The 24,999-nt window shown below is 40.9% G+C and overlaps 1 protein-coding gene across 2 annotated transcripts; it reads right to left on the reverse strand.

Moving 5' to 3' along the window:
- PIP4P2 (phosphatidylinositol-4,5-bisphosphate 4-phosphatase 2) lies at window positions 1-24,999 on the reverse strand. 2 transcript variants are annotated; one of them, XM_063327175.1, is made up of 7 exons: window positions 24,579-24,999; window positions 18,527-18,672; window positions 17,018-17,124; window positions 15,127-15,250; window positions 9,013-9,065; window positions 2,727-2,817; window positions 1-1,621 (listed from the first exon to the last, which is right to left on the reverse strand). In XM_063327175.1, exons 1-7 carry the CDS (start codon window positions 24,682-24,684, stop codon window positions 1,478-1,480), a joined length of 771 nt encoding a protein of 256 aa, XP_063183245.1. In that variant the 5' UTR covers window positions 24,685-24,999; the 3' UTR covers window positions 1-1,477. The 2 variants fall into 2 exon arrangements, with proteins under 2 accessions (XP_063183245.1, XP_063183243.1); XM_063327173.1 differs by having other exon boundaries at window positions 18,527-18,675; window positions 24,579-24,998.

Here is a 24,999-nt window from a genome sequence, read left to right on the forward strand (position 1 = left end):
TTAATTTTGAATAATAATCTTTATTTCTTTATTAGTTTATTTGTAAAAGGTACATTGTAATCCTGAGCTACTGCTTTTATACATTTAGCATCATACAAAGACAGATCATTTACAGTTTGATCATTTACATTTATTGTGCTCCAAAATCCTTATCTGAATATCATTTTGTCCTAGCAGGAACATAGATAATTTAAATTACATGTATCCCTGAAACATCCACATTAATTTACCCATCTGACCCCATTATCTAAATTACTACAGTCGTCTAAATCACTCAGGACATTCCTTCCAAATTTAGCAAAAACTTGTTTAAAACTATAAAGATGGGCAGTGCAAGAACTGGTCCCTCAATCCTTTGTGAATACATCATTAGAAAAAGCTTTCTGTTTCCGTATTCTCTTAGCAAGTCAGTGCTAAATTGACGAGATGTACTTTGATGGAATGGTCCAAGTAATTGTTTACTTATTTCCTTATTACAGCAGTTAACGTGAATTTACAGCATCTCCCTTTGCAGTGACCAGTGCATAACTCTCCCCAACAGGGAAAATCTGACATGATCAGAGGAAAGTAAGAGGCAACCCATCACCATCTTATTGTCACCTATGTGACACTGAAGTATTATGAAACAAGTCATATGAAATGCTTCCCTTAGACCCTGTAAAGGAACTTGTACGAATAACTGGAGTTAAGTTCCATAATCCGAGCATGGCTTTTAGGATTTGCCAGTTTAAAAAAAAAAAAACCACAAACAAAAAAACCAACCAAACAAGAAAACCCAACCAAAACTAAACACCTAAGCTCCAGGATCCTTGAAAAGAAAGCATTTATCCAAACTGAAATCCAATCCTGGATAAATGGAAATTTAATTGGACTACCAAAATAGCATCTCTCTACCTGAAAAGTCTCAAAGCGTACAGTGTTTACAAATGTCTCTCTAGCAACAGTGTCAGTCTTTAAAGCACACTCAGCACTTTCATTTCCTGAATAAGGTCACTATGATCTTAGGCAAAAGATACAGTAAGCAGTTCAAGCAAAATGCTTATTGCTTAGGTTTTAAAGCAAGCCACTTTAATATGATTTTAGTTAAAATGTTAAGTACAAATGTGAAGCTACTGTAGAAACACTTATAAACACTTTTGCTTTTGAATTCTTACTGATCACCTAGAAAAATGGCAGACGATTTTAACATAACAAAAGAAGTGTAAAACTTAATACTGTCTGTTGAAATAAAATTCAACACCTATAAAGACAGAGTTATGAACATGTAAACACAGCTTTAGTATTCAGAGCTAGGGAATCTAGCAGCAAAACAAACTATTTGCATATTATGTAGTGCAATGAACATTTGTTCTTAGAGACCCCCACTCTTAAGACTACTTTGAACAGAATGGAATCCTTACAGGAAAGGTTTTAAAAGTGTCCAAGATGTCATATCCAGAATTACTAGATGTTCATCTGCTATCATCTAACAATTTCTCTACGCAAAACTGTGCTCCGGATAACTGACTTTAATGGCTCCCCAGTAGCAGGCTCGAATGAGGCAGATTAAACCTAAGAGATAAGCGATAGCCCAAGAAACATACGTTGCGTGAAATCGCCTGGCGAAATCCTGTGTACCAACCTAAAAAGAGAAAACAAAAGCATCAAAACATACAGCACTATCTGCTTTTCCAGGAAGAGCAAATTATACTAAGGAGAAGCATTTCAGCACCTTTTTTACTCTGATAAGGATAAATCAGGTATTTTATTAGCTTAATTTTACACAGTTGTAGGATAATTGAGCTTAGAAGCGACATCAGGAGGTCTCTAGTGCCAACTTCCCCGATCAAAGCAGGCTCAGCTCTAAGGTCAGATGAAGTTGCTCAGTGGTTTAATCCAACTGGGCTCCAAAAAACTCCAAGGATGGAGGCTGCAGAAGCCTCTGGGCACACCGCATGGTGAAACGTCTTCATCGTTTTCAAACTCAGTAAGATTGTTAAAAAAAAAATAAAAATCTGTCTTTTAATGTTTTTATTTTTGGCTGTCACTGTTTTTATTATGGAAACTGGAAAACTCTTCATAACTCATTTAAGCTCACACATAAAAAATTGTTCAGGTTATAGGGTAAGTTAGAGGTACAACAAGAATCACACATATGAATTTGACTGCAGGTTATTTCCTCACATGTACTTTTCTGGGACTGCCGGGTAGAAAATTGGCTCTAGTAACCTGTACCAGATACTTCAGAGCCAAGCAAGCCAGACAGATAGTTTTCCGAGTACTAGAGTAACAACATGAGCCTTGCATATGCACATTTCTGACTTTTGGAATCCCATTCCCTTCCACTGTAGTAGAACTTACATTCCTGGCTCTACAGCAATATGTATTTCTGGAAACCTGGAAGTTTTGAGAGCTCTAACAGGAACAAGATGTTCCAGTATTTCTACAGTAAAGTAAAACCATTTTTCATAAAACTGAAGTTTTATGACGAAGAGTCAAATTTAACACCAGGAAGAAGAGACTCTCAAAGTGCCAGAACATTTGGGTTTTAGGAACGTTTCATTTTTCTGGCTAAGTCAGATGATTAAGTCCATGGTTTTAACAGAGGTGATAAAAAGCACACTAACTTCGCAGGTTTTACTCAAATGCTGGGGGGGGGGAAAAAAAGAGCCAGTCAGGCAAGGGAACTCCTTTGTACACGTACACCCCTGCACACAGTTGCAAGTACATCATAGTACATCACTCACAGTTAATCCAACTCCAATGAAGATGCATATCATTCCAATTGTAATATATGCACAGCAGCGTCTCCGTGGCAGTGCGCTTCCAACAGAAGAACTGTTAGAAAATAAACAGTATTTTAAATTAAAAAAAAAAACAAACAAAAAAACCCAAAAAGCCCGCAACAAACTACGTGAATAGTAACTGTTCAGTCTAAATGGGGGAGGGGAAGAGAATGGCAATACACATACACTATCTTAAATTTATAAAGTTGTAGGCAAAGTTTGCAATTATACCAAGCAGTAAAGAGTCCACTCGTTTGTTCTAAAGGGAAACTATTGAAGATTATCTAGTATCTGAGATTTAATCTAGGTGCTTACAACAAAGAGAGCGGTGCCACACCTCCAGTTTGAATGGGTCTACCTCCTATATCCACAGTGCACCCAGATAAGTATCTTGAATAGCCTTTGGATTGCAAAACCCAAACTTGCTTTGCAGCTTCTATGTAGGTTGTTAGACACCCTTTAGACTTTTAATACATCAATACAAGGCTTTAATACATTCACGGCATTTCAGTAACTGGAAGTCACTTCTACCACCCCTAAATGTCATTAACAGTAACAACCTGCACTACTTATTTCTTGGAATAGTTCACCCAGTACTGTTGGGTGGCTAAACTCTACCTCCTTTCTTGAGGGAAAAAAAACCCAAACCATTTTAATCACAAACATTTCAACGTTTCAAAAGACAGAAATTCTTTAGACACGTTTAAGTCAGCTTTGGTAACTTCAAAGACATGACAAGTTCTTTTTTGCTTTCCAATTTTCTTTTAGAGTTCTACCACAAGTTACATGAGCTGCACAAATCACTGTTGACAACCAAGGTAAGTAAATCCCCTGGAAGTTCTGTCACTCATCGTCTAGAACTCCAATACAGACAGCTTTGTCTCTACCTGCTGCATTAAGTTAACTATTACAGTGCCTCAGTCAAACAGAATATACAATGCAAATCAACCATTACATTCTTTACTACAGGTTAGAGAAATTATTTCAGAAGCTCAGTGTTGTTTAGCAAATACATCTTGAGTCACAAGTTTACCATCACGTGCAGCTATTCTAACGAGGAAAACAGAAACATGATTTAATTCCATTGAAACAGAGTGAACACATAGGTCCATTGAAAGGACTAGAAAGGCAGAGGTGCTTTCGTAAAACATGTACCATCTATCTTAGACGTAGTTTTGGAAGCATCCTGAAGCATTCATTAGGTTGATGGTTGGACTTGATGATCCTGAAGGTCCCTTCCAACCTAGACAATTCTATGCTATCATTATTTAAGTACTTCATCCCATTCTGATGGGAGATGAACACACCTTTGGAAATAGTGGGATGTTTGTACCCTGTGCTCAAAGATGCGAGGGAAGGTCATTTTCAGCTCATGATAGTTCAGCATATTCAAGATAAATGTACAACAGAAGAAAGCACTGCTGAACTACTGAAGCAGTACATCTGTCATATGACTGACCAAATTTCTGGCTGCAGTTAATTAACCACACAGGCCTCATATGCTTAGCATGTGACTAGAATTTTTTAAGCATTGATCTCAGAAAGCCTTCAAATAGATTGGTTTAAGCAGCTTTACTCCAATATGATTTCTTTACAAGGAATTTCTAAAATGCTCCAAGAAAAAACAACCAACTGCAGTCCTCACGCTAACATGTCGAGCTTCATCTTGCAAGGTATGGGTTGAATAGAGCGACCACTCACAAGCCATCTGTTACACATTTTCAGAAGAAGAGCAGTCCCCAACCTGTTCCGCTCATTAACTTCCCAGGGAAAATGACTTCTGAACAAAAGCCTCACCATACACATTTGGGATGGGACTGGGGGGTGTGATTAGGGTGGAAGAATTTGCAATTGGGGAAATAATGGCATCTTGCCACCCTCTCACCTCTGACACACACTCCCCAAAAGCCACCCTAAACACTTCTACAGCCATTCTAGAAGAGGGTTATGTTGTCTCATTCCAAGTTATGGGAGGAAAACACCCAAACAAAACAGAAGTTTTATAGAAGGGGACAGGGAGGAGACTTTTCCAAAAGCTGAACTGATGAGCACTGAGCTTGCCAAGCTGACCTCAGGTTCCCTCCTCCACAGGATTTCCTGGCTATATACTCAGAAAGTTAATTCCATTACAGGGCTGGATACCTTAAGATAAGCTGGCAGAAACGTCACATTCAATACACCTAAACCACACATGATATTTACTGCACTGGCTATTTCACACGGAGACAAAGTTCATTTTGGGAAAGACACCTTCACTTTCAGAGCTGTAAATCACGATATTCCAGGTGCCATGTGTATTTTCCACCCATATTTCCCTCCAGTTGTGTCCCCTCCCATCCAGTAAGAAAGGCTGGGGAAGAAACCATCATCTCAAATACCGCAAAAAGGAAACGTAAAGGATGTCTTAATTTAACTGCCTTTTTCTCTTTCTACAGAAAACAAAGATAAAGTAAATATATTAAATTTCTGTGGTTGTTTCATCACAGATCTGGGAATATTTAGCAATCTAAATAAATCATAATTTATTTTTTGTCTCCCGACAGTGATAGCAGCCACTGGGCCACTCTAAATAGTGTGGCTTCCCCCCTCCCACCCCAAATTATACATAAAAAAAACCACAAACTAACTTTGAATAAAGAAAGCTGAAACCCTATCCCAAAACCTACCGACTGCAGCAACTTTGACAGGCACAACCAGAAATATTAAAACTGGTCTCAAAAGAACATTTTTAAATCGCAGAAGCGGCTGTTTCCATTGTGGGACTAATGAGGGTGAACTTGCTGCAAAGCTCTGCAGAAGGCAGCGGTTCTTTCTTTTTGAGCTGCTGCTGGGGAAGCAAAAGGCACCTGCCAGACCTTCGGGCAGCAACAGCAGATACAAAAGACACCAAAGCCAATTTAGCATCAGGTAGTAATTAGAAGAGGGACACTAGTGACAGAAGCTATTAAAGGAGTAGCACAGGAAAGAATGCAGAGTCTCTTGTGCTCCAAATAAAGAAGAATCACTGCCAGGATTTCAGACATGCTTTTAGAAGGGTTTGTAAGAGGAAGATCAAAATACCAGTATTTTGAAGGTGAATAGCACTGCTGAAACTAGCCTCCACAGTAGTGACGCGGTTCCAACATCTCACTCTTTCCTAAAGGCCCTGCAGACTTTATGGGGCAAAAGTGTTATAAATTCATTAGAGTTCAGCATTTTGTCAGACCTTAAAGAGAAATATAAGTAGGTTCTAAAGGGAAAAAAAAACAACAAACAAAAGACAAAAAAGCGCAGATATTCGGCATTCTGAAATAAAAACTTGGACGATTCAATTCTCTTTCTAGTAACTGAATTCATGATCCTGAAGTTTCTAGGTGATTTAATGTACAGCTTGGGAAAGAGCAGCAGACAAAACACAGTTCCTGCTTCTTCTCCATCATTAAATGAGAAAAATACCAGAAGCCTTCCTTAAACCTCTCACTCTGTTGGGAAACAGGCTGATAAACATCTGGTATTTTGAAACACAACAGCACACTAAAGCAGTCAAAAGAAACAGTTTCTCCCCCATTCCCAGGTGTCATCCTCTACACTATAAATTAAAACTATATTGCAACAATTTCCTCATTAGCGACCTTTGCTGTCCCAATGCAGTACGTAACGTTCAACTAAGAGCGCATGTCAGGTAGAACCACTGTGCATCAGTAGGGCTTCTGCAGACCAGGTCTGTAGTCCATTTCCAAAGAGATTTGGTCATTTAGCAAATAAATTATTTTATTCTCTGCATCACAACTAATTTCCTACATTTCCCAAGTTATTTTGCAAGACAAGTGGCTCTTTGGGGGGAGGGGGGAAACGTGGGACAATGGCACAGACAAAAAAAAGTATGTCACAAAATAATACATTTGTGACCACAATGGTAGCAGGTAGATGGGATTAAAGGCAAACAAGAAACCCAAGATCCTGTTTCCACCAACATCCATATATAAAAGGTTCCTTTGTTTATGTATTCGGGGCACTATCGCTTTATTTTCACTGAACATTGTTTTGTTATTGACCCTTTCCTGTAGTAACTCCTAACTTTCCCTGCAGTGTTACAAGGCATTCTTCATATTAAGATCTTATCTCCCTCAACCAGACAGGTGGTCACAAACAAGCTATTTGCAGAGATTCCCTGCACTTTTAAAAACATTTCAAACAAAAATAATGAAAATTTGAGACTCTAAAAATCTCAGCAGATGTCTTCTGTTGCAGTAATTCAAAGTGCCTTTTGCCTCCATCTACACTATCTTTTTTTTCAGTGACAACCATCAACTGAGTCAACAGAAGGAATGAATAGTTTTGCCTCTGACTAGTCGGCTACTAATGAAAAAAGTTTTGCACGAATAAGCTGAGATAAAGAAGGCCACATGCCCTTCTGACTACTCGGCTACAGGTATGACAACCTCTGCCAAAGGGCCGACAGAAAGCAGCAGGTCACTGCAGTTATTTATTCCACCACCATGACTCGAAGCTCTGCCTCACCTATGCTGTGCCCTAAATCCATGCATTGGAAATGTTTATGCCACTGGAAGCGCAGAACTCCCAACCGTTGCATCTCAGACACAGGAAGACACCGAGCAACTCATTCAAAGCTGAATTACAATATTCCATAGTTTGCATCCTTGGCCCAAGGACAGAAACGCCCATTTGTTAAAGTTTGTTTTGTAGTCCACGATTCAGTTGTCACGCAAGCTGTAGTTTTCACAAATTGCACTGCAGAGATGCTCTGGTTTTATTACCTACAGATAGCATGCTTTGCACTTTATAGACAAAAATACTAAGAAATCCTTACAATCCAGATGGATTTTAAAATACAAGCAACATAAATCAACAGAAGACAGACCAAAAGATCACATGGTGTGACTTTTGGACTGTTGCTTGGAGTGGGTTTTTTTTTTGTTGTTGGGGTTGGGTTGTTTGTATTCTGTTGGTTTGGGGTTTTTTTTTTTAAGGTTAAACAGCAAATAATTTTGTACCTAAGGAGAGTCAAGAGAGAAGCTGATGTCATTTATCAAGTTGTGATATGATAAAATGTAATTGCAATTAGTTTAAAAACAAACAAACCAAACCACAAAACACCAACCCCCTTTCCCCCAGGATTGAAAAGACCAAATGCAGTTAATTACGGTCAGTAAAAACACCCCTGCAAAGCAGCATCTCATCAAGACCGTGAAGTTATTTGACCTACACAAACTAGAACCCATCCACTACCCCACACCCCATTGGTTACACTCCTAAGGTTAAACGTGCCACTGGACTGACTTCTCTATCAAATACTCCAGTAAAAGACTTCAGTCACTGCTGAAGGCCAGGCCGTGCCGTGCCAACACCTGCAGTACATTTATCCTGAGCCTTCTGCTTCCTAAGGGACCTGCTAGTTTTTCTGCAACACACAACACAGCTGTGGTTTTCCATTCCCAGTGGAAAACACATTTGCTACTTTAACTGGAAGTCACACTTGCCCATCAAAGGAAGACAAATATTCAAATAAATCACCAGGACAAGAAAGTCTCTGAAGTAATATTTTTAAGTCTTATTTCACACCCTGTGGTTGAGATTCCACACAAATTTGATGTTACTAGTGTAGCTTTTAACAACACTTCAAACTAAGTATTCCTGACATCAGATAAGGAAGGCCAAACAAATACCCAAAAAGCCCCAAACAAAACCAAAACCATAAAAACCTCTTACAGTTCTCGTCTTCTAATTTTTCCTCCTTCTTATTGAAGTAATAGCAAATGAGTAGACAAGTTTTTCCACAGTAATTCATAAACATTAAACAAGCTAATGCATTAAGATGCTTAATACAAATAAGTTAAGTTTATGATATCAGTAAAACCTCTTTCGAATTAAGACAAGATTATTTCCTTTCCAACTTTTACAATAAGCCAATTCAAGTTCTACATTTAAACATGACACCCGATTTAACTGCATGAAATGGTAAAATGTCAAGGACATAAGTTGTTAATTTTAGCAACCCATTCCTGTCTATTGTTAGCAGCTTATTTTTACCTCAGAGAATTTTAATATATGCAGGTTGGATTTGTCAAAGTTACTGATTTGTGCATCAAGAGTGAAGAATTCATGTGCTCTTTAGCCTTGAAATTCAGATGAACACAGCAAAATAATCAGCACAGCAGACTCATTTTACTCCAAAGACTTTCACGGAACAAACACAGGCTACTTAATTAACAGTTAATTTACGTAACTTTGCTTTCAGAGAACTTACATTTTTTTGCAGTGTGGGCATTTTGCTAGTGTGTTAAACCTCAGTTCCATCCACTGTAAAAAGAAAAAATAAAAAGGTTGAAACACTGGCCTGAGAAAGCATCTGTAGTATTTCATGCTAAATGTCACTGTGAAAACATTTTGCTTCTCAGGCTTTCTTTGACTTGTTTCTTGCTTTCTTCCATAAATGGGGTGCCCTTTTGTCAGTGGCAACACAGGATTGGGATTTCCATGTGAACATTTCCCATGACTTGCCTTAGTATTACAGGATTCGCCTGACGTAATGTGGTTTCATTCACATGCGTAGTATGGGCAACATGATAATATTAATACAGGTTTTTTTCTCTTCCTTCCATGACCATGAATATACCCGGAATCAAAATAAATGTGTTTTCTTTGGCACAGTTACAGATAGATGCATTTTCCCATCTTTCCCCAGCCCTTGCATCATTTGTGAAAACTAAGTTAAGTACACACAGAAAGATTAGCTAAAGAGTATTTTAGAAATTAGATGTCTTTATAAGTTTTATATCAATAAAATAGAGAAAACTGTTGGCTACTTACATGGTATTTTAAAAAGGTGGTATATAAAACTGTACCTGATATGGTCATAACCTTCCACGCACAGACTAAAACCTATCTGGGAAACAGCCTTAGTGAAAGTAATGCCTGGAACTACCTCAACCAGAAGATAGAGAGTCATATACTCATTTAAAGCCAGCAGGTTTTGTTAAATTTCATTCTGCTATAGTAGAACTATTAAACAAGCATTTTAATTTTGATTGCTTTGAACAAGGGGGTAAGATTAGCATTCTTCACTCTGTGAGCGGTTGTATTGTAATTGCAGCTCTCTCCTGCTGCCTTTCTCAACTGGAGGTAACACTGTTTCTTGGCAAAATATAATTCTCCTCTCCCCTCCCCTCCTGATTTATGCTGAAGTCTCACTGCAAGTTCCTAGCAGGGGAAGCAGTCACAACACAGACCACCAATGCCTCCATTCGGATCCTCCTTAGCTCTGTGAGAAATCAGAAGTCAGTCTACTAAAGAGACTTGTGGTTTTTTTAGCTGCTACAAACACCAATCAAAATCAGAGCCCATCCTTGTACGGAAAACAGGACCTACCTACAGCACAGCAGCGTTTCAACACTGCGAAGAGATTTACGATTTTATGTGCAAAGAAAGAGGATGTGGCTTGTAATGCCTTGCCAGCATGAGCAGGTTTTGCTGTGAGCAAGATTCTGATCCGTAGGATTTTCCTGCCTCTTGAAGGTCTCCCTCAGTTTTATTTACTTCTAATGGGGCTAATTCTCCACAAAGAAATAATCCACTATTTTTTGCCTGGTTCTGAAGTATCCAGTTACAATACCAGTTACATAGTTGTTCTTTAAAATTTATTTGTTTACAAAGACTTGGCCAAACTGATTTAGCATAGTTGTATTTTATCCCTTAATAAAATGAAAGCTGCTGAGCAATGCGTTTAAGGAGCATTAATTCTACTTCCACATTCCTGCCAGAGTTAGCTATTTGCCTGCATCCCTGTCAAAACCTACCGGTTCACTTAGTTCTACACAGCAAAAGTGGGATAAGGTGTGATTGTCAGTACCAGGGATGGAGACAGGCCTCTTCAGAGCGGTTCTTTCGGCTTTTTAAACTGCAATTCCAGGAACGGAAGCAAATCTAAATCCAGGACCTACTTTTATGTATTTGTAATTCAACTTCACTTCTGTACGCTACTTTTATTCCAGGGTAGGCAGCTCCATTTCCAAAGTTATTCATTAGTGATCTTTGTAGGGTATTAGTTATTTTAATATTTCTGATTATTAGCCATAATTATTAATGGATACAAACTCAAATGCACTTGGGCTCCAAATATTGACGGAAAAAACAGAGGCATTGGAAATCTGTTTTCATTGAGAGTTACCTGGAAGTCAGAGAAGCACTAACTGTTATGATGCCTTCTGCGCACATCAGAAATGTTTGCAGAAAAAAAGCAAAAGCGTGACAAGACATTCAAACTACAAGAATTCAGATCACAGTAGCACAGTAGGGAAAGGTTATTTTCATGCACATTCTAATTCTTGGCGTTTTGGTGGGTTTAACAAGTAGTTTAAAGCACGCCAAAAGCTGGTCTTTTTATTTGTATTCCAGAATGATTTAAAGTACCTAATCTTGTTTCATGTTGTTAAGAAAACTTGAGATCACAGTTATGTGAAATTTAGCTCCCTGCTGACAATGCAAACTGTATTTTTCCCATTGAAAAAATACAATAAACAATAGCCCAAATCCCTGGTTAGATGTACTGAAACACAGATGAAGATTTCAGAGCTCTTGAATGTTTCAATTGTGGACAAACCCAGACATCCATTCAGGGGTTTACTAAAAGAATATGTCAAACTTTCATTCTCTGAGCCTCAAATAGTTCTCAATACATTCAATAAAAGACAAAGGAAAAAAAAAAAAAAGACATATATACACATACACATCCCTACATACAGCTGCTTCTGCCCAAAAATGCTTCCCCTCTGCTCCCCGCCCCCCCCATCCTTTGGGAAAGCAAAATACTTCTGCAGATTAAAAAACTTAGTTTTCTAAAGAATTTAAAGGGTTTTTCTATTCAATTATTTTAGAAGAAATATTTTTCATATTTGATTAGTTTAAAAAAAAAAAAATTGACAGAGCTCAACTGACAAACCACAGTGCTTCGCCTACAGCCTGTGCCTTACACAGCCTGCTCCTGGCTTGTCCTTGAGGGTCTCTCTGACAGCAGGATGGTAGCAGGGGGATGGCAGAGGGGGACAGGGACACCCCTCCCCTGCCTGCCACCAAAGCCAACTTGGCCTTGACAGTCACAAATCATCACAGGTAGAGCCCCTGGGAGAGAGGGGTTGTGGGGAATGACTTACTGCTGCCAGAAACAGTAACTCAGCCACAGCCCGAGTCCAGAAGCTCCCAAAAAAACCCAAACCAGATCAGACTGCAATTCAGCAGGACAGTTAAACTCTCATCCTGCCCTCCTTTTCTGTTCTACTGCTTTTTCCACTTGTCTGAACTCCAAATCTGATAGAAGCAGTGGAAACCTTAACACAGAAAAGACTCCTATTGGGTTACCAAGGAAAAAAATAATGTGATGAACAAAATGTAAATAACTAGTGATAGTTCAGCTGCAGTATCACTTCAATAACAAGTCATTCACCCAGCTGAGACAGAAAAACTTTAAGCACTCCATAGCATGGAGCATGCTTTTAATAATTTGTAAAAAACCACACCCCACGTGTAGAGGCAGGGAAAGCACAGCCCATACTTATGCTTTCATATGGAAAAAAAAAAAAAAAATCTTAGAAATGTGGCAAACAAGTTGATAGTCTTAAAAGAACACAGAACAAGCAACTGAATTTGACTTTACTACCCCAGGAATTCTAGCTTTTTTTTTTTTTTTTTTTTAAACTGCCAAGTAAAGTAAGAAAGATCGAATCAACAGAATGGTTCTGGTTGGAAAGGACCTTAAAGACCATCTAGTTCCAACGCCCCTGCCATGGGCAGGGACACCTCCCACTAGACCAGGCTGCTCAAAGCCCCATCCAGCCTGGCCTTGAACACTTCCAGGGATGGGGCAGCCACAGCTTCCCTGGGCAACCTGTTCCAGTGTCTCACCACCCTCACAGTAAAGAATTTCTTCCTAATATCTGATCTAAATGTCAGATAAGATACCTTACTCAGTAAAATACCTTATTGAGTTGCTGAGAGATGCATCTAGAATTATGTATTTGCTTTACAATGCGGAGATATCAAAGGGCAGAAATACCCTCACAGAAGCTGAGTTTCCAGGCTGGCTAGAATACTTCTGCTTTTTGCTCTTCTGCTCACTCTCAAACCCAAGCAATTTCCCCTATTTTTCTTAACTAAAAATTTTATTTGCAGACTCTCAAACTGCGCAACAGAAAAAGGTAGAAGAAAGAGTGGTGGGAAAGCTGTCTAAAGTGGGAAAAAAGTGTTTCTTGATAACTCAGCATAAAAGAATACAGGGTTCAAATTTCTAATTATTTTGAGGGTTTCATTTCAGTGTACCATGAACTGGCAAATTCATTTTACTGGCAGACAGGACAATGAAGTTCAAAATGATGCAGTTCCCTAAAGCAACCATCAGATCTTAAGTCAGACACACAAATTCCAAATAAGAAAACTTAGCCTTTTAAGGCATAACCTAGTAGTTACAGGCAAAAATCAGCCTTTATGGGTTTTGGGGTTCCCCCCCATTATGTTCACCTAAAGAAGTTCATATCATAAACTACAGAATTAATTTGGGCTGCACTTACAGAAAGCACTAAAACTCCTATGCTTAATAAAGTCCCCAAAGGCAAGTCAATAGTTCGGCAATGAGAATTTTACTTCCTGACACTGATTATCCCTAATTAAAAAAAAAAGTAACATCACATAGTAGAGATGGTCTTTTGTGTTGGGCCCACATTAAAACTTAATACTGTAACTGTTCTATAGCACTGTTTTTGCCTGTGCAGTTTTAAAGCTGTGCTAAAAAGCATAATTGCATTACAAAATTAAATTATGACTATCAAACTACAGTGTTCATGCAAGTACTTAACTGTTTGTAAAATGTTACTTAAAAAAAAAGCTAAAAGAAAAGGCAACCTTCAATAAAAGGTTCCTGGTTTAGAATATGTACTTGAGATGGCCTTTTTCTTCTGTAGATCCAGTAGCTTTCTGTTAGTAACATTATTCTATATCGCATATGATGTTCTTACTAGTTAAGGTCACATATGGACTTGAATTTAAAAAAAAAGGCAAACAGAAAACCCACTCCAGCTATCTCCAGTTACAGACTACTGTTCTTCAGCAAGAATTATTAACAGAAATATATATATTTTTTTAATATATAGGCAGAATTGGTAGAATATGTCTCAAACACCTCTCTAATGGTTTCTCAGGTAGTACATTACTTGGAAATTCATAATCAAGTCCCTAGCTTCCCCTTAAAAAGAAGTGTAAGAGCCATCTCCTGCTCCCTGCATTCATCATCTACTATAGTAGTCAAGCCATTATAGCACACCTGGGTCACACGCTGATCCACAAACCTGAAGTAAAGACTGAAGGTACAAGCCTATTCCATTATAGAGCCTATCACAAGTGAACCCTTCTCACTGCTGACACAAGCCAACATGGAGTCCCATCCTTTTTCTTTTCACAAAGGCTTCCTTTTTCCTTTCACAAAACGTACTTCAGTATCCTCCTTCCACTTGAGTGTATCTCCTTCTCGGGAGATACTCAAAACTCACCTGGCTGCGTTCCTGTGTAACCTGCTCTAGGTGAACCTGCTTTATCTGGGCGGGTGGGGGGGTGGACTAGATTATCTCCAGAGGTTCCTTCCAACCCCTATGATTCTGTGATTCTCTGGCTTTTATGTATCTTACAATCCTTTGTCCACTGTGGTGACAACACAGGTCCTTCAGCTGTACCACTTATCTTAGCCATTTCCCATAACTCACAAACCTGACAAACATTCAAGCACTGCTAGATGATGCAGTTAAAGCTAACTTCTTTGCGTATTGTAGAGACTCTTCATAAATCAAAATTCAAGGCCCTTATATATGTAAAAGACTAACAACAGTTCAACAGCAAAAGAGTATTCTTGCATCCTTCCAATTCAGAAAACATGATCAACTCTCAACCTCACATATAACCCGAAATCTCCAGTTCTGTAACAACTGACAGATGTGCTAAAGGCAAACGCTATAATGAACAGCTTTCAGGGGTCCACGTAGCAACGGCGGAACTGCTCTCTCAGCCACTGCAGAATATAACCATCATTGCAAGCCTAAACAGAACCTGGAAGCATAACTTCCTTTTCCAGCACCGTCTACTCTTACATCGCTACGTGGTAAGACTGACTTTGGGCTTTATGAATGCATGCACATAAAGACTGTTAAAACTTTTCTTGAAGTGCATGCAAAGATAACCAAATACAGACCACACAACCACAGCAATGCGAGCACAGAAGCAGCTTTAGTTCCATAGAGTGAGGCAACATGCTCTTAAAAGTGCTCACAACAAACAGCTTGAGGGATAGCACGGTGTGTCGAGGCGAATCTGGTGCTTTACTTACAAGGAACGTATTTCCACAGTGCCCGCATACCACTCTAGTTCCGTCTGGTTGAACTGGCAAGGCAGGCTGAGCTGGCTGCTCCTCTGGGATCAGCATTACCGGACCAAGAGTAATGATGCGTCTACTGTGTTAAGAACATTAGATGTACATGTAATTAAGCTAGCAAGAGAAGGACGATGTGTTTAAGCAATTAGCTCAGTCACTACCAAACATTTTACACTTTCAAACTATAATCTGCTTTTTAAACAGATTATGTACCCAGTTTTGGTCTCTCTCCAAAGTGTTTTCCTTTTCAGTTTTGCAAACATTCTCTTTCACTATAAGATCAGCCACGCAAGCCAGAACCCTGTTGAGATCAAAGACTTGCCGTCATATGGCAGAAATGCTCCTCAGGAAAACAAAATCTTAATACCCAGGCTGAGCAATCCCATGAATTGGAATGTACATACCCATGTGAAACATGCAGAAAGAGTAAGGACTCTTCCATAACCCAGTTCTCCTTCCCAAGTCAGATACTCCTTCCCACACTACTGACAACCATGTCAATATAAGCAGCATGCACACATTTGTACAGTAAAAATTCCATTCAAATGGAGCGAATTAAAGAAGAAAAACACCCCAGATGGACTAAATGCAATCAATTTACTTTAAAAAAAAAAAAAACAACAAACAAACAATTTGTAAGTATTTGCTTTTATGTTCAATGCATTTCCAATTTAATTACACAATTCGCCCATCCAAAATGACAGTACCCAAATTAACCTACTCAAAGCAGAATGAGGATCAGACTTCCTAGCATGAAAAAAGTGAAGGGAAAAAATGAAGCGATATTCTGGATGGCCTCCCTTCCATCTGGAGCCTTCCATTTAGGGAATACTCCCAGCTCTCTCCTTCAAAGTTTTGCTCATCTTCTAGTAAGACAAATACACAGGCTATCTTAGGGAAACTGTTGAGATACACACTTTTGAAATTATTTTAATAAAATTAATGAGTTTCTGATTCAGCTTGGTTACCAACCATGTTATCTATTTACAACTGAAGTATCCCATGAATATTTTTTCACTCTGAAAAAAAAAAATATATTTGAAACTTTTTGAAGTTTTCCCCAACACTGCATTAGTTTAAAAAAAATATAATAAAAAAAAGTCTCCCGAAGTCTCAAATTATGTTTTAAAACCAGAATAGCCAACAGACTGGCGACTAGGGCAGCTAGTGGGTAGAGGTTTCACTGAAGTAGCTGTAGATCTAGCCTTCATCTCAAGTTTCTCCCACTACAGCTGCACCACACATGATCAAATTACTTCTACCTCAGCGGGATCTTTAACACCCTAAGCCCAACAGTAAGAATGCTCACTATGGCAAATCACACTTATTTCTTTTATAACACGTGTGTAAATTAAAGTTGAGAGCTGAGAGGAGACTGAAAACTCAGTGTACCAAAGAAGGGAGGACAGGACTGAAGCCAACCTATTGCTCCCTTTCCTGTTTCATTCTTAAGTCCCCACTCAGAACCAGGCAAAGTGAGCAACCTGTGTGTTTACAATAATTAAGTTTGCAAGAAATTATGAACGTTAAGTCCCAGAAAAAAAGAAGTGATTTTCTTCTCCATTGTTCTTTATACCATTTGTTCCTTATAAAGTGGCTTAAAATGGGAAACACACATTTGAGACTACCGCTAAACACAAAAAAGAGAAATTTTTTTCCTCTCTAATTTTAAAAAAATAATTTAAAATTGAGACTACCACAACCTATCTGTGCAGTAATTCAGTAATGCTCTGTAAGTGTACATGTGCAGAGGCTTGACCCTCTTTTAGTTTTAAATACTCAACACAGAGAGCACCATTGCTTTAAAGAAAACTATCTCAAGGGACTTACAGTTTTTTATTCTTACCAGTTTGGTCTTGGACAGCCTATTTTCCGAGACGTATCCTTACAGATAAGGAGACAATTACATTGACATCTAACATACTTCTTCCCTGAAGGAGGGTTTTTGATTGGCTACAACAAAAAAAAAAAAAAACCACACCAGAGAACACACATCAGAAGTCATAGTAATTCACGTTTTTCCCCTTCTAACAGTATGACAAAGCAGAACAACTTCAGTGGCAAGCTCTTGCTAACAGAGAAATACAGTTCCTCTTACAGAGGAAACTTGAGAGTCAAGGCAAAACTGGAAGTTTTCTCTCTCTGCTCAGAGAAAGAAGTGCGAATTTCCTCACTAGAACAAAGAGAGATTCTGCAAACTAATGGAAAAATAAATCATATTTTAGCAATGAAGAATCGAAGACTTCAGTTTAATTATTTTTTAAAATGTAAGCTTAAGTAGTGGTATTTAAAAAAAACCAAAACCAACAGTCAAAACATCAAGAAAGCCTCCTTGCCTGGTACAATGGCTTTATTCAACAGTAAAAGGATCACAGTCTGTTTCTCAGTCACTAAGAGAATACGCAGACATTGCTGAACTGTAATCTTATTTTTAAACAGTACTGAAATTATCTTTCTCCAACCCAGGACTCAAGTTTCTGGGTCCCTTTCATACACCAAATCACAAGTCTCAAAAGCTGCAAATTACTTTGTTTGGGCTGAAACATTATATATTGGCATGGAAAGTGAGTATTAATGGCAGGTTCTCCACTCCCTCTTGTAAGTGGGGGAAAAAAAAAAAAGCCACAAACCAAAAAACCCGTTTTCCTACAGATTTAAGGCTTCATGTTTTCTGGACATAATTTAAAGTTCTTTTCAGAAAGTAAATAAAATCCAGTGTTTTTAATGCAAATGCCCCCAGCAGCTGTGAAGTGCTGCAGTATCAGATCCCGAAACTAAAACTGGCCGGAAGGAAAAAAATAGAACCAAGAGGCCAAAAGCTGAAGACTTGAATTAAGAAAAGGAGAGGAGGAGCAAAAAGGTCTGTGATGACTGGAACAGAATCTACAATTTCTACATTTCAAAAGTGTTGTGGTTTGTTAGCAAGCTAACAAATTGACTGAGTAGTATTGCAGGAAGAAAACACACATCCAGGGAAAAGTGTGGGTTAATTACTTTGTCTTTTCCATTCTTAAAATAATTCAATTCTTCATTTCTCTTCATCCCACCAAAACCAGTTTCACCCTTCTTTACAGAAGAGTAATTGCTTAAACAACATATTTGCTTTTTGCCTTCTGCCTCAGAAGGAAACATCCTGCACCGCTTCATCAACAGCACAAAGATTTATTCTAATTGCTTATGTCCATCCTTGTTCCAGCCACCCTTCAGCTTGTAGACTAGCAGCCAGCTGCATTCACAGGTCCCTTGGAGGAAGGGACTCACCCATGGTAGGTGAGGACTTGAATTCTACCAAGGATGCACTTCAACATCCCCCCACTTCCCTCCACAAAAAGAAAATGGTAAAAATCCATTTTACCGTAGCTTCATTGCAAACTGTGCACTTAACAACGTGTTGGTGTAGCTTGCCATCCAAATTGATTAGCGACTGGCACACGCGGCAGTTTATTACAGGAACACCGCTGGCATCTGGACTTGCAATGGCAGTATATGGAGGAGGAAGCTCTGCTGCAAAAGATCAGGAAATCTCAGTTGAAAAATCAAACAGGCATCCTAAAACACCATCAGCAAAGATAGCCTCTAACAGTCACAGCCTCAAAAAATGAAAAAAAAATAAAAAAAATCTGAGTGAATAATTAGCATAAACATAAGACAAACGTAAGTTTGCTTTCCCCTTCCCCACAACTTCTGTGTACCCCAACATCAACCGTAGTTGTACGTAAAGCATACCAGCAACACAAACACACCGTAAATCACTCCAGGAAAGTGGGTCAGACAAAAGGCTCATCTACACAACTTTCTTTTCAAACCAACTGTTTACAGACTTTTAGAAAGGGGGGGGGGGGGGGGGGGGGGGGGAACAAAAACAAAACACCAAACCCATTATAGATTAGTAGCAACCAGAGACTGGCTTCTGAAGAAAAAACCAAACCAAACCAAAACAAAAAACACAGAAGATAAAACAAGGCACAGGTAGGCAGAAGAGCCATAACCAGCATTTACAAACATCTGGAGAGACTGAAACAGTCAACTATTTACCATATAGCATCAAATACTACAGGTAAAAATACAGAAAAGTTCTGTTAAGGAAACAGGTCTTGGACGGGAAGTGGCATAAACTGCTTCTGTTTTGAGTAGAACAGCAGCAAATTTCTGCTATCTTGAAGAAAAAAGATGAACTGAACCATCAGAGCTTCTGCTTGTAAGGGCTCCAAATATTTTTCTTGTCCAAGATCCAAAGCACGGATGCACAAGGACATTTTTAAGTCACTTCAGACAAGCTAATACAAGGCCCCTGTGGAAGAGAAGATTTCAGCTTCGCCAGTCCTGAGCCCATGGCAAACCAGGGAGGAAACGCTCAGGATCCTTCTCAGTTTAAGAATCCATGGAATGGAAGCAATTCAACGCAGCAACCTCTCAGGAGCTTATTACCACAATTATTTGGCATGTAGTAGCACCGGCTTTTATTTCATCGAGAAGTTCAGGGTTCTTCAGGTAAGCAAACAAGAAATGGGCATATTTAGCGGTTCATAGTTAATTTTTATTTCTTTTTAATACTAATAATTTGAAATTATTACTCATGAACTTCAGTAAATGATTTCATAATTAGATCCAAACAGCCAACAAAATCTTGAGGGAAGCAATGAGAGATCAACCTACTTTCAGTTTACAAAGAGCACTGAACAGAGCAGCATCTGCTGGAGGGGTGGTGAGGGAGATCACAGGCTGCCATCAAAGCTGACAAGCCCAAGTATTAAATTTAAGCCTATAAGAAAGCACTCATCACTCCTTCACTCTATTTTAAAGTAAATGTCATAAGCTGGAGAGATAGAAGAAACCCTGCCTGCCCTTCAGGTCCAAAAATCATCACAAACCTTTGAAGCAGCGTTGCTGTTCGGAGCTCACTCTCTTTCCTACTTGGCCTACAAACAACCTGGACCCCTACTTGATTTTAACTCACACAGGCAGCAGAAGGAAGGTGGACACCTTGAGGGTCTCAGAATTTCATCCAACGTACTTAAATTATTTCAGACGAGAAACAAAATTAACTTATATGCAGCAATGCGATTCTGAAGTCATCACACAAACCAACGCTCCGTTGCTTGAGCAAGTGAATTTCACCCCTTCAGCTTTGATACACTGGTTGCAGAAACCAACATCCTTAAGAAATATCAGATAACTTCGGGCATTGTTCTGATTTTTTCCATTTCTGAGAAGTTACATTCTGAGAAAATACAGCATCCAGACAAAAATTTTTTTAAGAAAAACAGTATTTTGCAGTACTCTGATACCCTGTTTTCAGTACAAGACTGCCACATGCAAGAAAGGAGATATTACAAGACCTTAACAAACAAAAACACATAGAAGACAATCTCCCAACCCCCAAAACCTCCACTTTGGCAACTGGAAACAACCTCAAGCCTACCAGACCACTGCAGAAGCCAGATCTGAGATGCGGATGATGGGAACAGCAGTGTCTTAGCTGCAAGTGGCCAAGTCAAGGCTGCAGCAGGGGGGTTTTGGCCGTAAGCCAGCTGCCTCGCTGCTCCTGTAGCTGATGAGCTTTCTGGCTAGGAGAACAGGTAGCCATAAAGCAAAAGGCATGTCCAGCAGATCCAATACCAAACTCGCTGTCAAGACAGCCCTACAGTTCAATCCCAGCTTTGAGGTTGCTTTTCTGAAAAGCAACAATCACGTTACAGAACTTCTTGGCTTAGTCCTCTCCATTTCAAGTGCGGCTTCTCGACTCACTCAGCTGGGCACGGGGCAGCTGTACTATGGAAAGGCAAAAGGTATCCTGAAGGGTACGAGGAAGCGAAGACACACACACAGCCTTTCAGCTTTCCACTATCCTGGAATACTTTAAGAACTGGCAACTATGCCCTTCTAGACATTTATAAAATTCTATACCCTACATGTGACATCCTACTTGTAAAATCCTAAGTGACTTAGGATTTTGAAAGTTGGTAAAATGTTTTGTCTGAGCACCTACAGACACCACCAGGCACTTCTCCAGCCTCGTACTGGAGCTGCTCGGCTTCCAGGTAAGCAGCCTCTCCGTTCCTGAACTGCTGGCTCAGCAAATTGCAGATAGCGAGTGAATAATGGCTGCTTTTCAGAGCGGTGCTGCAGCAAATAACATTTGCTATGGAGCAGAAAGCCGGAGGTACCCTGGCACTGCGACCTTCATGCTTAAAGAAAAAGTGCATTTGGAAGAGCTCCAAAAAACAAGCCAGCAAAAGCCACCAAAATTAAGTTTAAAGACAAGTATATTGGGGGTGGGTGTAAAGGAAAATAAAGGCATTGTCTCTGAGTTTGTTGCTCATTACCCCTTAATAAAAAGTTTCCAAAACACTTTAACATATGTACTTTGGTATGACTTTTTTTTTTTTGCCAGCTTCAATTTCAGGCTAAACGTTAACAACTAAAAACAGTTCATAAAAGTCCATCACATTGGATGGGACTGGATGGTAGGCAAGATTTAGGTACACACCAGGTGTTTCAGTGTACATTTAATGAGATACTGAATTTCCTGCTGCTGACATATCAGTTTACAGCTTTATTATCACTTCTTCTTAAAAGAAATAAAATCCAATAGTAATTAGTTCAGCAAGATTAGCAGAGCACCCTGCCATGCAGTACGTCTGACTAACCTACAATTCCCTCCTCACCCCCACAGGACAGAGGTGCAATGGGAGATATCACACATTCAACCATACAAATTCCTTGTGGTGCTTGTGCACTTTCCTCCCTTGGTATTTGAAGGGCGGCAACCACAGGGAACCACTTGCAGCTTATCTGGGTCAAACAGAAATGAGTTTGGTTTGGGGATTGTTTTGTTTATTTGGTTTTTGTTTGTTTTTTAAAAGAATTTTTTTATCCTGACCTGGGAAGGGGTGGGTGAGGGAAAAAGAAGAGTTGGTGACCTATGTCAGAAAACTGAGGGGAAAAAAAAAAAAAAAAAGAGGAAAAAAGTGCCAGATAATCACCCTTCAATAGGGGGCAGAGCTGATGGTCCCACCCTTTGTCTGTGTGAAAAGTTGGGTCTCAGCTGCAGCCCAACAAGGGAAGAGGAGGCTGCTGTCAAACCATGGCCTCTCTAATTTAAAGCTCAGGATGACATATTGGGCACAGCAGATAATTACAGGGATAAATCTATTAATGTTCATTCAGGTGGTAGTTTGGAGAGCATAGGGCTTCTTCCTCCTTCCTCTACCTCTCCAGCTTCACACCAGCCAGGTGGTGTTAAGCAAGGAAGCTCTGTAGAAAGGGGTTTGGAAGCAAACCCCATCTTCCCATGAGAATGCTTCTTCCCTCTACGTCTAGACTTGCGCTAGGGAGAGAGATAAAGACTGCCTGTTAGCTAAAAAGGCAGTTTAGCTTGCATAGCTCCTTTCGGTAAGGATAACTGACAGAGCAAGGAAACTAGAGCTACCCGATACATGCGATAGCTCCGTAAAATTCTGCTCCACAGATTATCTCTTTCTAAGTCTTGTATAGTAGTTTTGAAGTAATATGCTTGCTCATGGACTGATCAAACAGGAGATCCTCAACTTGTGAGGAGATGTCTGACATTTAAGAAAGCTCTATGGTTCCTCCTCGCTGCTGGGAGCAAGCCATTTGTCTCAAGCATCACCCGCCACCACCGGTGCCAAACCAGTTAGCAGGTGTTACAGACACACGCCAAAGGTGCAGCAGGACACAGCTACCAACTGAAAGGAGTATTTGGGGTCCACCTTGTTTCCAGGTCATGAGATTTTACTCTGGGTTCAATCAAGAGCCACCGATCCAATGCATTTTCACTACTTTTTTCAATGTATAAAGACCTTTTTAAAATAGATTGAAATAAATGCAAAGCTAATAGTTAGAGGATAAGGACTACTAAGAATAAAACCAGTGACTTCAAACTAAAGTAGATTTCTGGAATTTTTTAAACTACAAAACTTAAGGGATGATGCCAATCCTACACTATAGGATTGGAGGGAAGAAAAAAAAAAACCAAACACCAAAACCCCCTGCTGTTTTTCAGGCCAGCATTTGTGCAATTCAAGTGAAAGTGAGCAGTCAACATCAGCTACAGCACTAACTGAAAGACATTTTCCTATCAAGGCAAAGAGGGCTAGCTTTCCACAAGTTTAAATACTATACTAAGCAGACAGATGCTCACTCATAGCATTCTAGTTACATATGTAATAAAACTACGCAATTACATAAAAATCCTCAAGAAAGGGCCAACACACTGGAGCGAGAGAGATCAGGACTGTAATCTTACATTTTAAATGCTACTGCTAGCAAAGCTACAGTAATCTTATTTAGTCTTGATTCGTTCGGCTTTCTCACCCCCCCTCACTTTCTGCTCTATAATGTTTAATTGGGTGGTGGTGGGGGGGAATCTATTAATGCATTTTGTAAGCCTCCTGAGATTTATATTTTTTAAGTAAAATTTTTTCACCTGCTTACTAAATATTCAGTATTGGTCAACAAGATGATTTTCCTAAATCTGTAAAAGAAAGTTAATACCATATTGTTAATGGATATCCCTAGCTACCGTATCTGGAATCGTGGCGATTCCAGATTTGTGACCGCAGCATCCGACTTGCTTTAAAAAAAAAAAAATTAAATAAAGACAAAACCAGACTGTGGCCTTGAAATGTGTGTGCAAGGACATCCTGGTGGGTTTGGACTCCAGCTGCCACGATGCTCAGAGCCCCTCGGTGGCTCCAAAGCGGCTGCCAGAGCCGGGCTGAGGCACTTCCACGGTCACCGCAGATAAAACAGAGATGGGGGCACCTGACTCCGCTCCGCCGCCCCCGCGTTGCAGCCCCGCCGGCTGCCGGCCCGCAGCGCGGCGTCCGGCCCTCCCTCACTAGCGATCTTTTACTTAATCCTGCTCCTAATTAATGGGGGGTGAAACCCGAAGTCCAACAATTACCTTGCAAGCTCCGGCATGCGCGTGAGTTACAATAAGCAGACCGGTTCAGGCCTGTTCTACCACTGCAAACAATTATTTTAATTTTTAATTATTATTATTTGCCCACCACCCCCCGCTTCCTTCTGAAGAGTTCGCCCCGGAGCGCGGCGCACGGCCTACCCGCCCCTCAGCGGCGTTACCTGTTGTTCCACAGCTCGCCCCCCCGCCGGGGCAGGGCCCTGGCTCCCCACACCCCACCCGCCGCTACCCCCGGCCCACAAAGGCCGACGGAGCCCCCCAGCCCCGCCGCAACGGGGCGGAGGCGCCGCGTCCCCCCCCCCCCCGCGGCGGGCGCAAGGGCCCGGCCCCCCCCCCGCCCCGGGGCAGCGCCGAGCCCCTGCGGGCCCGCCCGCCGCCAGCCCCGCGGCTCCCGGGCCGGCAGCCGCCACCCCCCCCCGCTCCTTCAGCACGGCTCCGGGGGCGGCGGCGGTCGCCTTACCTCGGGGGCTGCTGTCCGGTAAATAGGGCGGCGCGGTCGGGGTGACATTGCCGGAGCCCGGCGCGGAGAGCAGCGGGGAGCGCTCGTCCACCCCCTCGGCGGCCATGGCTGCGGCACTGAGGGCCCTTGCCGCTGCCGGGCTCTCGGGGAGGGGCGGGGAGGCGGCGGCGGAGCCGGCAGCGCCCTGGGAAGGGGAAGGAGCGGAGAGGAAGGGGCTGGGAATGAATGGGACCGGAGCGGGGGCTGGGCGAGCCGGGCCTGCCTCCCGCCGTCACGGGGCTAATAAGCGGGGAGGGCCGGGCTTCCTGCGGGGGAGCGGTGCTGCGGCGGGCCGCGCCGGGGCCTCCCGGACCGGGGAGCCTCCCTGCGGCCTGCCGGCAGCCGCAGCGCCGGCCGAGGAGGAGGAGGAGGTGGAGGAAGA

Source organism: Chroicocephalus ridibundus, chromosome 2 (genome assembly GCF_963924245.1).
Source record: "Chroicocephalus ridibundus chromosome 2, bChrRid1.1, whole genome shotgun sequence".
Taxonomy (NCBI): domain Eukaryota; kingdom Metazoa; phylum Chordata; class Aves; order Charadriiformes; family Laridae; genus Chroicocephalus; species Chroicocephalus ridibundus.